Raw genomic sequence first — 17,543 nt, 5'->3', positions numbered from 1 at the left:
TACCCATTTCAGCAAGCAAATTGAGAGTGGTTTTGGCATAGTGAGCCGACGCTAAATCCGGCCAAAACAGTGGAGGTGTACTATGCTTCTTATATAAAGGTAGCAATTTCTTCTGGAGACACTCAGATCGATAGATTTCTGCATTTATAGTTCCGGTAGTGTAAAACATGGTTGACTTCAAACCACAGGAACATATTGCTTGCTATACCAGTACTTTTCGACCGAATTTCTCCACTTGAATCGACCTGTCCACATCGCACACATCCTCCCCAATGACGACAGTAAAGTATTGTGGACCTGGAAGGGATTTTTGAGTCCTCCTTTACGTAAGTCTCATCGTCAATCAAAACGCATGCATCCGGACCCTGCAAAAGACGCGAATACAATTTCCGGGCCCTTGTTGCTGCTTGCTTCTTCTGTTATACACTTTGTTCCGAGATTTTCTGCTTCTTGTAGGTCTTTAGGTGATTTCGCCTCTTGATACGATGGACCATTCCGACACTCGTTCCTGCTTTTTTGGCCAAATCACGTATTGACATTGATTTGTTCTTCATAATTAGAGATACCATTTTATGGTCCAGTTTCGGGTTGGAAGAACCGGGTTTTCTGCCTCTTCCTGGTAGCTCATCCAAAGAATAATGTTCCCCAAACTTATTAATAATGATTTTAATACTGGCATGATGAATTCCAAATCGCTTCGCCGATTTTCGCATAGTAATACCCTTCCCACTTAGCCATGTGTCCAGAACTTCAATTTCCACTTCCTTTCCAAAACGCGACATTTTGAAAACGCAGAATTTCAACCGTACAAACAAGTAAAGAATCGAAAGCTGACAGCTAAACGCACAGCATGCTGCGATCTGAGCATAAAAACCATCACAAATACATGCGTACTACACAAATGTATGTGGATAGCTTATTTTCGATACACTCCTTACACGAATTCATGAACCACGCACCATTATTCGAGTAGGATGATGTTATATTTCAAAGCCTTTTCCTCTCATACATTTTGTTTTGACGGTTTTACTGTCAGTCCGATCCCAGTTTGATGAATCCGTCTTTATGAGCTTAAGCCGTTTGACTTTAGCTGTCTTGTTGAGCAATTTCAGGCAACTTGGCTATTCATACCAAGTGATACAGAACGTCGACGAACATTTTACGTTAAAACTGAGTTTTTTAAATTTCGCATGGTTTCAAATTTTCCTTGATTTTGCGCTTGGTATCTATGGTACTTTTTCTGCAAAAGAACTATAACTTAATTGTCCTTTAGAATTTTTACTAAATATTGTTATTATTTGATTTGAATAAAATAAATGTAAAATGATTTATCGGTTCATAAATAAAAACTTTAAACCGTACATTAAAACCTAAATATTTGTCAATTTATTAGTTCTGATTCATGTTTCTCTCACTGGTCCTTCCTTACGAAATTTCTTTCTTAAGCCCTGAACTCAAGTTATAGATGGAAACGCATGGTATTTTGTTCTAAGAGCATGTGATATATGATTTTACAACTAAATACCATGCGTCTCCATAGGATGTAGACAATTTGATGGGGACGCATGGTTTTCCGAATGATTTATATTTTTGAAAGTCTGCTATTATACCCGTCCACATTTTTTTAGAAATCTGAAAAGAAAGCGTAATGTACTCATAAATGATTTATTTTTTATGTAAAATCTAGAGTGGTACCAAAATTGTAAGTGCGATTGTCACATTGTCGCAAAGCTGATTTACCGGCAGCGACACCTGCCAATGAAAAATGGAACCAAGAAAAGGAGGATTCTTTCGGGAAGTTTCATATCGGCAGTAGTGATTTGCAACATTTTTATCGTTTATTCAATAGTACAAATAGATGTCAGCAATAAAAGTACACTCGGAGTAGAAGAAAATCAATTTCAAAGTGATTACTACTACTTTTTTTAGTGTCAACTACGATTAAACATGGAAAATCATCAGAAATGTGTGAAATTGGGTAAGGTTAGGTTTTTTCGGATTAACACTTTTTTAAACAGAAACCAGTGTAATGTTGATTTCTCGAGTATTAGAATGTATAGCGATCGAGTACTATTTATTTTGGATACTTTATTTGTTATTTCCAGGCATTTGAAAAATGGTATCAAACCAAGTTTAATGCTCTATTCTGAATAAACGGAAGATTTCGCACCATGAACTAAGATCAACATTACCACTTCAGAGTAAAAATTTTTTCTTCAACTTCTACTACGATTTTACAAATGAAATTGCCCGTTTTCATAAGAAATCATTGAAAAGGTGGAGTAATTAAAGATTTTCCTACCGATTTGACAGCTCTTGCTGAAAGTATCATCTCTAAACAAGCAGTGCCTCTACATTTCAGTTTTGCGACGATATGCCAACTAAAAAAAATTCGAAAATTTTTTCGACGATATGCCAACTAAAAAAAATTCGAAAAAAATTCGAAACTAAAAAAAATGTAGAAACTTTTATTTTAGCCTGTTTGTGGAAATCGATCAAATCATCTCTGAAAAAAGTGTGAGTGAGTCTCGCTTTAGAGTTTTAGATTACTATTTCCGGTATTTCTGGAACCGGGAACTTGGAGCCAGTATAGCCGAAGTCGGTTCGTTTAGTAAGTTACTAATATAGCCTACAAATTGAATCAGTTCTAAGCCAAATCTAGAAGAATTTTACCCTCTCTTGCATTGTCGCTCTAAATGACGGTTTATAAATTTAAACACACTTTACCCTACACAGAAAGAAAAGATGAAACTTACACGACATGTAAACCGATAGTACTATGAAATAGATATCAGTTGAAACGAAAATCTGATTTAAAACCATGATTGATGTATAATTACATTAAAATTCACTTAGTTTTTCATTGAACAAGACTGTATATTCACAAACCGCTTCGTTTTGTTATGTTCCATTCAATTGCCTGCTCCAAAAATGTGCATGAAAATAAATGTAAAATCACAAAATATTTTTATCTGTGTATGAAAGCATGATGAAATTCAATAGCAATCTATGGGACTATGAGGTTTTTTTTTATTTTATGAGTGACATTATTTGACGCATACTCACACACTTAGCCTTCCGAGCCAATTTTCACTAGTCAATTTTTCAAGTGTTTTCATGAACTTTTTATATGAGAAAGGTAATAAGTGTACTTTTATAGAAAAGCATCGTTATCATGGTTTTGTGATAAGTAGGTACAAATTGAATAAAAGATTTACAAACTTACATATTTTTCACCGAAAAATATAGATTGGCAACCCTGCACGCTATACGAAATTGAACAATCGTTCTGCATCGTCATTTTGAATGACGATTTGAATGTTTTGACACTCATCGCCCTAAAATTTTGGAACCGGAGGTCGGATCAGGACGAAATTTCGCAGTATATTTTAAAACCATGAGAGCTTTAATGTTAATCACGATTCGTGAAAATCGGTTCAACCATTGCTGAGAAATCGAAGTGAGTTCCGTTTTTGAAGCTTTTCTTCAGTATTATCGGTGCTTTCGGAAGCGGAAACCGGGGACTAGTAGTCACAAAGTAGTTTTATATATTCACTAACTAACAATATCTGCCAACTAGATCAATTTAACAGTAAGTTTTATAAAAATGTGCACCTCGTTTCGCCGTCGCTTGTGAAAAAAATACTCATGAAATTGAAACTTTCCACTAATCGCACTGTAATACCGGACCTGGAAGTCAGATCTGGATCAACTTTTCGGGGACTTTTTTTAAGAATTTTAAAACCTTTTATTTGCTTCTTAGTTTGTGAAAATCGGTTAAGAAATTTCCGAGAAAATTGAATGCACATTTTGCCATAAATTTGCACATATTTCCTTGTAATTCCGGAACCGGAAGTCGGATCTAAATGAAACTCAGGAAGATTGTGTGAGACCATAAGACCTTTGATTTGAATCTAAGTTTGTGAAAATCAGTTCAGCCATATCTGAGAAACGTGTGTGACTATTTTTTCCCCTTTTTTGGTGCATATCACCCAGTAATTCCGGAACAGGAAGTCGGATCCAAATGAACTTTGTGTGGGACCTTAAGACCAGCGATTGCATAGCCTTTCTATATGAGGAAGGCAAAAAACAACATCATCGTTTCCAAGTGCTCTGTTTCCACTAGCAATTTGAAGACCTTGGGAGGTTCATTACTGTCTGTGAACGATTTCAGAAATTTGTCAAAATCTGTGTCATTTTTAAATTCTGTGCAAGATATTGGAAATCTGTGAAACACAGATGAATCTATGAAGCTGGCATCCCTCATCGTTCCGCCCGTATACACGTCAACTTGCCAAACGTCAACGTTGGATGCCTCATCATTTAAGGACTGTATCGAAAAGTAGTTAGCAACATTGATTATTGAATAAAAAAGCGAAAAAAAACATATTTTGACATCAGTTTTCGATATATTGTAGAAAAATTACATTTCTATGCATTTCACTGATTATATTGTAGAAAATCCTAGTTTCTGTGAAACGCTCGCACTTTGGACTCGACATTCTTCATTAAATTCTGCACAGTTTTTTTTTGTGACTTTCCTGGTGGCAGCTGTCCAGTTTTTTTTAACTACTGCATGTTTTGGGACACTGTACCTTCCTTCCGAAAGTGCCGCTTGACAATTGCCCAATACCTTTCAATTGGCCGAAGATCCGGACAGTTCGGTGGGTTGATGTCCTTTTCCACGAATTGTACGAATTGTACACGACAACCACTGTGGGCTGAAGCCAAATCCGGCCAGAAGAGAGGAGGAGCCTTATGCTTTCTGTACAGTGGCAGCATTCTCTTCTTCAAACATTCTTCCTCGCACACCTTGGCGTTAATTGTGCCCTTCGTGAAGAAAATCGACGACCGCAAACCACAGGTACAAATTGCTTGCCAGACAACACCTTCTGCCCAAACTTTTCCATCACCACCGTGGTGTCAGCGTCGTCCATCGTCCTGGTACACCGATTTCGTATAATATTGCGGTCCGGGCAGCGCTCGAGATTCTCCCTTGGCGTAGGTTTCGTCGTCGATCAGGATGCATCCGTCTTTATTCTGTAGAATCCGGTTATACAGTTTTCGCGCTCTTGTTTTGGCCTGAGCTTGTTGTACCAGGGACTTTTTCGGCACCTTCTGTTTCTTGTACGTTTTCAGGGAGTTCCGAACTTTGATCCGTTGAATCATCCAGATGCTGGTGTTGAACTGCTTGGCCAAATCTCGCGTCGACGCCGATGGGTTTTTCCTGATGTACTCAACCACTTTTAAGTCCCGGCCGGGCTGGTTTCCCAAGTAGCAAATGTAACTCATTGAAATTTCAAGAGGTTCTACAATTGTATTAGAATTGTTTTTTATGCTAGATAAGTTCAGAAAGATTTTCAAATCTATTAAAATCGGTTGTGCAAATTATCACTGTTAAGTTTTAAAATACCACCCAAAAATCACTATAGAACAATTTAAGGTACATCTGAAACAATTGTGCAGCAAATCACCAACTTGCCCACGTTGCACTAGCAGTTATAGAAGCTCTGCAAAAATTTTCACATCGTCATGTAAAAACGAAGTAACTAAAACAATTGTTCAAATTATCCAAAATTTTCCAAATGACTACAATTATTACAGTATCCGACTCAATATACGCCGAAATGGTTGTTTATCTCCTGTGAAGAAAAAAAAAAGTGAAATTATGCTCTCCGCAAGGCAAAAAACGGTAAGCCGAATTGAAAACCTCGCAGTAAAAACTATTTTGCTGCCGAGTCTGCATAGTCTTGGTCGCCTAATGAAATATTAGGTCAGTGTGTGTAGATTTCTTCATTTTTAGAAACACAATTCGAAACTTGCAAATAAGTTGTACCAGATTTATCTGCTTCAAATAAACGCAGAACTTGCCGACATGAGAATATTATCATAACAGTTTCAGAAATACAGCATTACATATGCAATAAAAACAAAAAAACAATGAGATATTTTGTATCCGGTTTTTATCTCGCGAAAAAAATGAACAGACCTGACATCACTTTTTAAAGATATTGAACGAAAAGTTACGTTCATCATAGTTACTCTCCTAGTTATATATTACCGCTTGTGCAACTTGGTTTTGCAACTGAATCACACCTACAGTGCGTATAACAAAAGTCAGGTTCACTAAGATGAAACTTATTCATTAGAGATTTTGTTCTCTTTTTTTGTAAACATAAATTCAATTCTTGTTTACATTACGTAGTAGATTCCATGAGTTTCACAATTGTTTTTTCGCTGATTTAATTGCAGCATTTGTAATGGGATCGATACATGAGTTTTTGAATCAGTTGCACAACAATTGTAAATAAATGTTCGTAACAACGGAAGAACTTAAAGATATGTTGCACAACAAAGAAAAATTGCTCTTTCTCCATAACACAACAGTTACAAGAATAGTAATATAAACTTATTTTATAAATTGCACAATCAGTAGAAAAATACAGGGCAGCAACTTAACGTGCTACTTGGGAGGGATCCGTTTTCCTACCGGATCGGGGCAAATCCTTCATGGAAAGGGTCTTACCGAACTTCTCGATAATATTTTTGACACTGGTGTGGTGCACTTTCACCCGTTTTGCAATTTCGTTGTACGTGACACCACTTTTTGAGCACCAAGTGTGTAGAATTTTCTTTACCGTTTCCGGATCAATTCGATTCATCATTGAAATGATAAACCGTACCGAAACCAATCGATTGCGCAGCTGTTATTGACATGTAAACAAACATATCACCGCAAGACACGCTGCAAAAAATTAAGCCATTTCAGAGTAATAACAGTTTGAATGTTGCTAACTATTTATCGATACACTCCTTACCGCCGGTATACCGCTCTATATGTAGAGCAGTAACAGTCATAATTGAGTCTTATGAATTCTGATTATTGGGTTTTACATGTCGTCGTCTTACTGGAAAGGGAATTACTTGCTGGTCCTTCGTTTCTAAAACCGACTAAAACGCCCTCCTAACTTTATAGGTATTCTAAACAACAGTCTTATCACTAACCAGTGGGGGCCAGGGCAAAACTTGATTTACCGCCCCAATGGTTTAGTTTAGTGAGCAAACGATAAAAGTTTCTTCAACTCTATTTCTGAAGGGATCGATTTGGTAAGCGCCAAAAAAAAAACGATCTCAAAGATTGATTGCAATTGACAGGTCGTTTGCTTGTTTGGAACTGGAAGCTGTCATTCCAAACGAACAGCTGTCGTCACTTTGGTTACAGGCACTCTGAGTAATATCTCTATATTTTCTTAAGGGGGCCATTTTATAACACTTTACCCTACGTACGTTTGCACTATTAACGCATTTGGCAGAAATCATGTAGTCTTTTATACATTCTATTCCACTCCAGCAACCTACACAACTCTCAGCGGCAGTACTGGACAGGAGAATGCTTCAAGGGAATCGTCTTCGATTGAGTATGTCCTCGACCACAAAGAGCTGCACGACTTTGCCCGGCAAATTGCATGCGGGATGCAGCATCTGGAGGAAAAACAAATCACTCATAGGTAAGTAGGCTTAAAAGTATGTGGTTTCCGTCACACTACAGTGTAACAGTGCACTGTGAATGCTCTCGAAACAGAACAAATAATATTTTCTCCTTAGTAACCGTATTGTAGTGCTTTCCAAATCAGAAGAAAACACTGAAAGCATTCCTTGTTATGTCCGTCCCCCGCATGAGCAGAGGAATATCCAATGGAGGTATTTCCAATGCCAATCGGTTTTGAAAAGTATATTTCTATTGTTGATGCATACCAAATGATAAAAAGAATAATTTTTTTTTTGTTATGTTTATACATTTTATAATCCAAAATTTTCATGTTTACCACACAAAACTTCTCCTGAAGTTAGCAAAGTTTTCTAACAATTTATTAAATACGTTGGTCTTATACCTTGATAAACTATATTATCTCTAAATTGCGGAATACAACAAAAAACAAGCTTTTATACTAAATTGAAGCATCATTTTTCCATTTCAATAATAAAATAATGCCCACATAAGCAATGAAAAAAAATGCGCCATTACTTTGATATAAATTTGCTATCGCTTCATATTCGGGTTTACATGACCTTGAACTGCGTCTTGTGGTGTAATCGGATTTTCGATTCAAGAAGGAAAACTTTTCGAAGGTGAAGTGAATCCTTTTACGATTGCCCTCTTTGTTGCACTACTGAAACTCGCTAAGACTGTAAACTATTATTAGCCTTTTTCCTCACACTTTGAATTGAAATTTCGACATTTCGATTGGTATATCTGTCGGGATCTAGAATTAATTTATTAATGCTACCTGTTCCTGGCAAAAGTTATTCAAAAATTATTTTTGACAGCGGAGAAAATAAGTACGGAACAGACCACCGGTTTGAGTAAACTTTGCAGCCGTATTTTAGTTTAAATAGCAATTGCATAGCTAGTGCTCAAATTCTTTGGTTCCCAAACTTTTTTCGTCGGCTGACCATTTTGAATATATTTTTCGTTCTACTGCCCACCAAGGTGAAAAAAAAATAAATTTCTCTGTGAATTGATTTATAATTTTTGCAGTTTTACTTCTTGCGTGAGATACAAAAACAAAAAACATTCGAGATCAAACAGTATATTTGCGACTTACAGTCTTCTAAAGGGAAAATTGGAACAACATTAAGCTATAGAAATTTCTAAACGGATCCAAACAGGGATATCAAAATTTAAAAAGTCATAAAATCTCGAAATGAAGACCTTCGGAGGAAATTCAAAATGAGCGCAGTATTCCGACAGATCATCATCTTTAGTCAGTCGTTGGGTGAGATACGGAGAATATGTAAACTCTTATTGTGTTTCAACTTCAAAAAATTGCAACCAAAGCTCAAAAGTTGTTGTCTTAATTCATTTGTTGAAATCACAGTAGCACGTTAAGTCACATTCAACCTCAGTAGGCCTCACGCCTACCGTTTGATTTTGCTATCTACTTCTCGATGGTGGAAATGGCCGTTCAAATTTTGCTTGTGCATCGTGAAAATTCATACTATTTGCTCGCAAAGTTTTCTAAATAGATGAATGTGGCCAAATTAACTGTTACTAATGTAATAAAGAAATTACGAGATTGTTTGTCGACAATCAGTAAGTCCAGATTGGGAGAGAATCGAAAGGCGAATGTCGCGAAAACGTCGAAAAGAGGACTGTCGATTTACACGAATTTGTTGAGTTTGATTACAGGTGCCATTCGCAAGACGCCGTAGCTCCGCCAAATAGAAATATATTGGGACATTGTCAATCGTAAACTCAATAAAAAGCAAAAGACTGTTGTCAGTGAGATGCAGTTCAAGCGACGACACCAAAAAATGGTTGATTTCGACTAACAACTACCATAACCTTAGTTACCAATTTTGTTTTGATGGAAAATAAAAAAATCTAAAATTTTCAATCGATTTGAACCTATGATTGGGCGTAATTGCTCATTTACATTGATCTTGCAGGTATGTAAAGTAAGTATTGTAGTCTACTTTAGTGTCGAATAGTAGATGAAATTAAGTTTTTCGACAGTTTCATCAGTAACGACTGTTTTTCAGGGAAACCGCGTTGTTATGAAACTGGCGTTCATTCATTTTCGTTTTCGTCAAACTCGAATCACTTGAGTCCGACGCAGAAGAACATTCAAATATCGTTATGAAGTAGACTAGTGGACATCTCATCATCATCATCTAACAGCTATAGTCCTGGGGTATCCTTTGCTGTATCAAGAATACGTCTCCACATAACTCGGTCCATGGCTGCTCGTCGCCAGCCACTCAAGGCACGGATGCTTCTGAGATCACCCTCCACTTGATCGCTCGCTGCGTTCCTCTTTTTCGTGTCTCAGCCGGATTAGATTCAAGAACTATTTTCACTGGACTGTCGTCAGGCATCTTTATGACATGCCCAGCCCATCGTAGACGTCCGATTTTAACTGTCCGTACGATAGGTGGTTCTCCTAACAGCTGTTGCAATTCGTGATTCATACGCCGTCTCCACGTTCCGTCTTACATCTGCACTCCGCCATAGATGGTCCTCAGTACCTTTCTTTCGAAAACACTGAGGGCGCGTTGGTCCTCTGCCAACATAGTCCAGGTCTCGTGGCCATAGAGAACAACCGGTCTAATGAGCGTTTTGTAGATGGTCAATTTCGTGCGGTTGGGTACTTTTCTCGATCGGAGGGTTTTTCTGAGTCCAAAGTACGCACGATTCCCTGCCAAAATACGTCTCTGTTTTTATACCTCTAGTTTTTTTCTCAATGTCTAGACAGCCGGATACTGAGAGATTAATATGAAGTCATTTTAAGTGGAGGCCAATTATGTCAGCGGAAAAATTTTCTTACTGACGAATAGTCATATTCGAAAAAGAGACAAAGGATGGGAACAAACTGAGCTCACCCCCACAGGCTTACAATATTCATTCGAAAACTAAATTCTTAAGTTAAGTTTGTAAAATAGTGTGTGAAATAAGAAAAACTCGAGGACGAGTATAGCGTAATGGGTAAGTTGATGCCTTTCACGCAGTCTGCCTGGGTTCGATTCTCAATCCCGAACATGGGATCAGAAAGTTTATTCTGGTCCGAAGAGGCAAATGACCTTAAGGTTAAAACCTCTATAATTGAAACAAAAAACGCAATACTACCAACAAAATGGCGAAACAATAATAGCTCCCCTATAGAATCACCACCAGAGCTAAAAATTGTCACACATTCTCAATGACAGAATCCAATCCAACAGCCTCATTTTCAATATTTTTCCTGTCTCATTCGTAAATGACCGAGCCCAGAACAGGCGAAGAAAGACGATGCATTTTCGATTCTCATTGAAAAAGAGAGAGAGTAGAATTGCCAACGTCACTTTTTCCTCTATGACGAAACCAAACCAACGTCTGCAGGGAGCATCAGCAGAATTTCAATTCTCATTCTTTCATCGGTGTATCGAAAATCTGTGACGCTTGGCTATAAAGAGTGACTAACATATGACAAATCGAAGTAATTATATCCCAAAATCTCTTTGTGTTGTGTTTCCGTCAATTAAAACACTATTTTACTCATAACTAATATTTATTATCGCGACTACATCAGTCGCTCGTTAATTCAATTTTATGACTGAGAACAAAAGTAAACGTTTTTCTCTTCCCGCCCAAGCGTACTTACAGCTTGGCCCATCCGTATAACGGTTCAGGGTTGTCGCTGTAGGGTGGTAACATCTCCTCCTTTATTCCTAACCAACGACGTAATCTTCTAAGCGTTTGGGAATCCGAGATACTCTGGTTGGTCTGGAGGATTTCTGAATAAGTGGCTGCGTGGTTGGTTGGTTGGATGTGGTTGAACTGGCATCGTGGAACTCGTCAACTGGACCCAGTTCATTCGCAGATTGTTTAGCTGAAGTTTGCCTTCGTAAGTCGAAGTTGTCTACGAGAATATCAAACGGAGTTGACACTGCTGACGGTTTGATAACGTTGTCGCATCTAGGCCGAAGCTGGTTGATGTGTGATCGAATAAGCTTACGGCGACCTGACTGTTGATCTAGAAGAACATTAAAATTAACTCCTCCAATGGCTTCAACTACAGTTCCGGAAGCCCATATCCATTTATCTGCATTTTGATACAGCTTAGCATAGACTGTCGATCCTGTCGTGAACTTCGAATTACGATAATCTCGAGTACTGTTGAATACTGATGGTCGAAGAAGATCTAATGTTGTCCGCATGGGCCGACCTTGCATTTCCTCTGATGGTGATTTACCAGCAAGTGAGGCACTAGGTGTAGACCGGTAAACTTGTAGAAAAGTCTGCAACGCTTCGACTGATGGTACCTCTTCCCCCTCTACGATTTTGCGTAATGACCGTTTCAAGGTTTCGACAAAGCGTTCTGCCTGGCCATTCGACTGTGGGTGATATGGAGCTGTACGGATGTGGATTATCCCTAGTTGCTCACACATCTTTTTGAATTCAGCACTGCAAAACTGCGTTCCGTTATCTGTGACGATAGTCTCCGGAATACCGAATCGAGCGAAAGTTTCCTGCAGAAATCTGATTGTAACAGATGATGTCGTCTGCCGTGTCTGGAAAATTTCTGGCCATTTTGAGTATGAATCTACTACGACTAAATAGTAGAAACCATCAAGCGGTCCTGCATAGTCTAGGTGAATCCTTTTCCATGGTCCAGCCGCTCGTGGCCATGGTTGCGGTTGATGATGTGTTGGAGACTTCGCAGTGCTAGCACAGATGCAACACTGACGAACTAGATTTTCAATGTCGTCGTCGATGTTCGCCCAGTAGACTACGCTGCGAGCGATTGCCTTCGTCCGTTCTACGCCTTGGTGACCACGATGGAGCTGCTTCAGAACACGCTGATGGTAGCATTCTGGAATCACTATACGCTCGTTCATCATGATGCATCCGTTTACTACGGACAACGATTCGCGTCGAAAATGGAAAGTCTTCAAATTTCGATCCGTAATCTTGCTATTGTTTGGCCAACTACTGTCGATGTACTGTATGACCTGCTGTAGTAACGCGTCCTTGTTCGTTGCTGTTCTGACCATCTTATAGTTTATTGGAAGTGTTGAGAGACATTCCTCAAGACATGCGTTGATGTCATCTTCAAGATTGACTGCTACAATAACGTACTCTTCCTCCGGCTTCTGGTGATTACTTATCAACCGAGAAAGTACGTCCGCGTATCCAAACTTGTCTGTTGCGATATACTCCACGTTGAAGTCGAATCCGAGTAGCAATAATGCCCATCGCTGAAGACGATTCGCTATGTGCAGTGGAATACCTTTCTTGGATCCGAACACTTTCAGTAGAGGTTGGTGATCCGTTTGCAGTATAAACCTTCTTCCCAGTAACATTCGTCGAAACTTAGTTACCACAAAGACCAACGCCAACGCTTCTTTTTTCACCTGACTGTATCGCTGTTCGGTGGTGGTAAGCGTTCTCGATGCGTGTGCAATAGCTTTCATTTGACCATCTGGGAAACGATGCATTATGATAGCGCCGATTCCTGTTTTTGATGCGTCACCAGCTACGATGAGTTCAAGGTTCGGATCGTAGTGCGTGAGCAACAAGTCTGACTGTAATATGCTCTTGATGCTGTCGAATGCAATCTGGCACTGACTATTCCACACAAACTTTCGGTCTTTTTTCAGAAGGTCATCCAACGGCTGTCTGATTCGATGAATTCCGTGGATGAATTTACCATAGAAATTAGCCGCTCCGAGAAAAGATCGGAGTTCACTGATATCTGTTGGTGGCAACATTTTCACTATGGCAGCTACCTTTTCTGGATCAGGCTTGATACCGTTGGCATTGATAATGTAGCCGATGTACCTGATTTCGTCTTTGTAGAAACTGCATTTCTCCGGACGAATGTGGAATCCGTATTCACGTATTCGAGTGAACAACTTCTCTAATATGCGATCATGTTGTTCTCTATCTTTGCTATGAATTAGGAAATCATCCAAAAAATTTTCCACTCCTTCAATACCCGCGATCATCTTGCTCATTAACTGTTGGAAAGCTCCAGGCGCAGATTTAACCCCAGGAGGCAATCGGTTGAATTGGTAGAGCCCACGATGAGTGTTAATTGTGAGCATCCGCTTAGATTCATCATCCACCTCGACCTGAAGATAGGCATCAGATAAATCAATAATACTGAACATTTTGCTTCCCGACAATTTTGAAAAAATGTCGTCGGGTGTGGGTAGTGGAAAATGGTGGGATTCGATTGCCGCATTCAGCCCCGTGGAGTAGTCGGCACAGACTCGAACTTTCCCTCCTGGTTTCTGAACTGAGACAATTGGAGCTGCCTAGTCTGAATAGTCCACCGGTTCAATAATGTTCATTCGCTGCAATCTGTCAAGTTCTTCCTCGACTTTTGGTATTGCGTGAAAGGGCACCGGTCGTTTTGGCATGAATACCGGTTGCGCATCGGGTCTCAAATACAATTTCACCTTTGTTTTAGTACAATGTCCGAGAGAATTTCTAAAAACTTCGGGAAACCGATTAAGATACCAGTCATCTGAACTGTACGAATTGGAACGATTTACCTGGTTACAGATGACTGTCAACGGCTTTGACCAAACATCGAAAGCGTTCATGAAATCCAAACCGAGCAAGTTAAGATCCTTTACTGATGTGACGTAACAGGTTCCATTGTGTTGTTGGATGCCGATCTGCATTTCGCAAGCAAATTTTCCCACTAGCGGTAGCTGTTCACCGGAAGCTGTGTTCGCTCGATGTCCTGTTTTTGAAAGTGTAGGCGATCCGCATTCCCTCCAGCTTTGCTTGGTGATGATGGTAATGTCCGAGCCACAGTCTAGTTGCAGTTTCACCGGATAACCGTTGAAACGTGGAGTTGCATATTTCCGTTGGCTGCAGACTTGATTTACCACGTGGATGCTGTTTGCTTGATTCTGCTGCTTCTTTTTGAGCTGCTGCTTCTGCTGAGGCATCTGCTTATTGTCCTCCGTCTTGTTGACAGTACGGTTAAAACAATTACAGTATCCTTCTTTGTGTCCTTGCTTCGTGCACTGCTTGCAGACGTGATTTGTATAGGAACAATCTTTGACAAAATGCATTGCTCCACATTGCCAGCAAGGTGAACGGGGAACAGCTGAACTCGAGGAATTTGATTTCGCAGGCTTTGCGGCTTGGTGCTGCTGGTGCCGCTGAACCGCATGTACGCCGGAACTGGAACTGATATGTTTTCCCACCAGCGCTGTATCGTGTTTCAAGTTCGATAACCGCTGGCATTCCGTGATGAGCACTTCAAGATTGATGTCCCTTCCGGTTTCTGATTCCAGTTTCGAAAGTAGCCGTGTTCTGACTTCCGCTTCCTTCGAAGACTGCATTCCGCAGATGAAAATCAATGCTTTGAATTGGTCGATTGTGAGATTTGCTAAATCAAAATCCTCACAATGCCGATTTACGACTCCAGCGTATGTTACGTAATCATCTGCATCACTCTTGACTACCCGTAGGCAATCGTAACGTTTGCTGAACAATGACTTTTGCTGTCCGAAGATAACCTTCATCTTCTGCACAACCTCATCAAAGGTTAACTCACGTGGATGTTGTGGTAGGAGGTAGTTTGTGAACTTCTCATGAACTGGAACACTTAAACTGCGCAGTAACAAACGAATTTTCGCTGCGTCATCCAGCTCTCTACCGTCCGCTCTGAAAAGATCTTCATATTTGTTAAACCATCGATCGAATGTCATTCCCGGCGCTGGATCATAACAGAATTCTCTGATTGCCGATGACAGTGATTCAACAATCTGATCTGCGCTTCGTTTCTGATCAACTGCCGGTGGCGCCTGTTGATGTGTAAGACGCTCAAGAATAAGCAACAGCCGGGTGTTTTGCTCCGCCATTTGCTTTAGCAGCTGCTGGTTGGAAACTTCCGCAGTTCCATTAAAATCCTCCGTTTCTCCGTCGGATAACATTTCTGTCGCGGTATTCTATGAAAAGAATTTCAGAGACACTCCTCGTCGCCAAATATGTTGTGTTTCCGTCAATTAAAACACTATTTTACTCATAACTAATATTTATTATCTCGACTACATCAGTCGCTCGTTAATTCAATTTTATGACTGAGAACAAAAGTAAACGTTTTTCTCTTCCCGCTCAAGCGTACTGACAGCTTGGCCCATCCGTATAACGGTTCAGGGTTGTCGCTATAGGGTGGTAACACTTTGGAAACCAAAACTACTACAGATTCGAGCACCATCGGGTCAAAGTCATTATGTAAGATTTTTCTGTCATTTTCGACTCTCAAAGCTTCGGTTGAATGCCGAATACTGCATACCATGAGATTTTCACTGAAAACCGCAAATGATTGAAAGAGCAAATGAAAGAAAGAACACAATTTTGAAACTATTGTTCCGCTTATGTCATCGACTGGACATGGATTTCGTTCTCATAGTTTGCAAGCGAAGCTGACATTAATTTCTCGTTTTAGATTACACTATTCATAAAAATATGAGGGAATATGTAACAAATTCTCTCAAAGTGATAGTGTTCTGAACTGAGTTGAAAGTAGAAGAAAGATAAATTCCTTCCATTGGGAGAATGATAGCCCCCTCAAATGAAAGGTAGTATATGAAGTAGTACAACAACTGCTATTGTGTTTTGTTGAAATCCGACTACAGATTCCGGAGATTTGGGTCGGATAGAAATATCAATTTCTAACTAATCACAAAAAGGAGAGTCTATTGCTTCAATTCGTAGGTCTTGACGAGAGGTTATTGACTGAAGTTCTGTTGACCCCATTGGTTTCCAATTACCTGTTCCAGAAGTTCTGGGAGTAGCAACCGAAAGAGTTGGAAATGGGATCGATCGATTTCTCAAAAATATCTCATGAACTGAAAATCTGTACTGTTCGCGTTTCGTTGATGATAAACCAAAGTGCAGTTGGTCGTTTTGATTTTTGATTTTCAAAATTGAGGTTAATTTTCATTCATTTTCTCTGGGGCTCAATATATAAATTTCAGTTCAAGAAACAAATGCATATTCTCCTATGAATTACGTACAACCTGATTGGTCTAGATTTATTATCTGTCCGTCGCGATATTTGTAAGGCTACTTTTGAGCTATTACAACTGTTACAATGAGGCATTCGATGTCGTAGTCTTTGAACAGGCGCAGTAACTATGGGGGGGCAGGGCACTTTTTGTTCCTCCAAAAGATTTATTGGAGTGGCCATACCCTCCTAATATTTTGGTAACAGGAATAAATATTTGAATATTTACTAGAAATATCTTATGAGATAACACTGTTTTCTGTTATCCTCGTAGTTCGTCTCCGCAACCGTTCATATTCCTTTACTAAGTTACTACAATTTTTAAAATAATTTACTACAATGTGATATGTTCTATACTTTACCACTTTTGAATATTGGTTATTACTGGAAAAGTAAGGAAAGTGTTTGTGATCGTGTCAAAACATTCGGAAGAGAAACTAAACTTGCTTATTTGGTTGCTTTTTTATTTATTAATTTTTTTGCCCACCACACTCTCCCACACTAAAGAGCTTGAATTTGTGAAGCACCCTGGTAGTGGACGCAAACTAATCTCAGCTCAAAGAAAAGAAAAAAAAAATAATTTGGCAAAATACTACTAAAAGAAAGTCTTACGTGACAATAAATATAATAATATAATAAAAAAACGCTGAGATGTTTATATTTTCATGATGCTCAATTTAAAATTATTAAAAAATATAGCGGAATCCCAGTGAAAATGATTTTCTTTTAAGGGATCTACAATAATACAGACTAACTGTTTATTTTATTTGCTCTAACCTATCCGTTCCCTTTATAAATATGTTTTATATATTGCGAAATTTAATGATCTGTAATAATAATTTTGTGTGCACTCCCAATATTTCATGGAACTTGCCGCACCTGTCTTCGAACATATTTTTTTCTTCGGATTTTCTATGCTAGAACCAATTATGGATATAACGAGCTCATTGCTTGCATATGCCGAATATTCAACAACGTCAGCGTAATGTTTTCAAGAAATCGTCCCTCGGTTTTCTGCTGTATTATTTG

At 39.0% G+C, this 17,543-nt stretch overlaps 1 protein-coding gene across 1 annotated transcript in view; it reads left to right on the top strand.

Moving 5' to 3' along the window:
- Positions 1-17,543, top strand: part of LOC131429253 (uncharacterized) — a 367,830-nt gene that overhangs the window by 324,725 nt on the left and 25,562 nt on the right. The window contains exon 20 of the mRNA XM_058593304.1: positions 7,352-7,508. Coding sequence (XP_058449287.1) covers positions 7,352-7,508 — 157 coding nt within the window. The remainder of the gene's footprint in view (positions 1-7,351; positions 7,509-17,543) is intronic.

Source organism: Malaya genurostris, chromosome 2, assembly GCF_030247185.1.
Source record: "Malaya genurostris strain Urasoe2022 chromosome 2, Malgen_1.1, whole genome shotgun sequence".
Taxonomy (NCBI): domain Eukaryota; kingdom Metazoa; phylum Arthropoda; class Insecta; order Diptera; family Culicidae; genus Malaya; species Malaya genurostris.
This window is presented reverse-complemented; position numbering and strand designations above follow the sequence as displayed.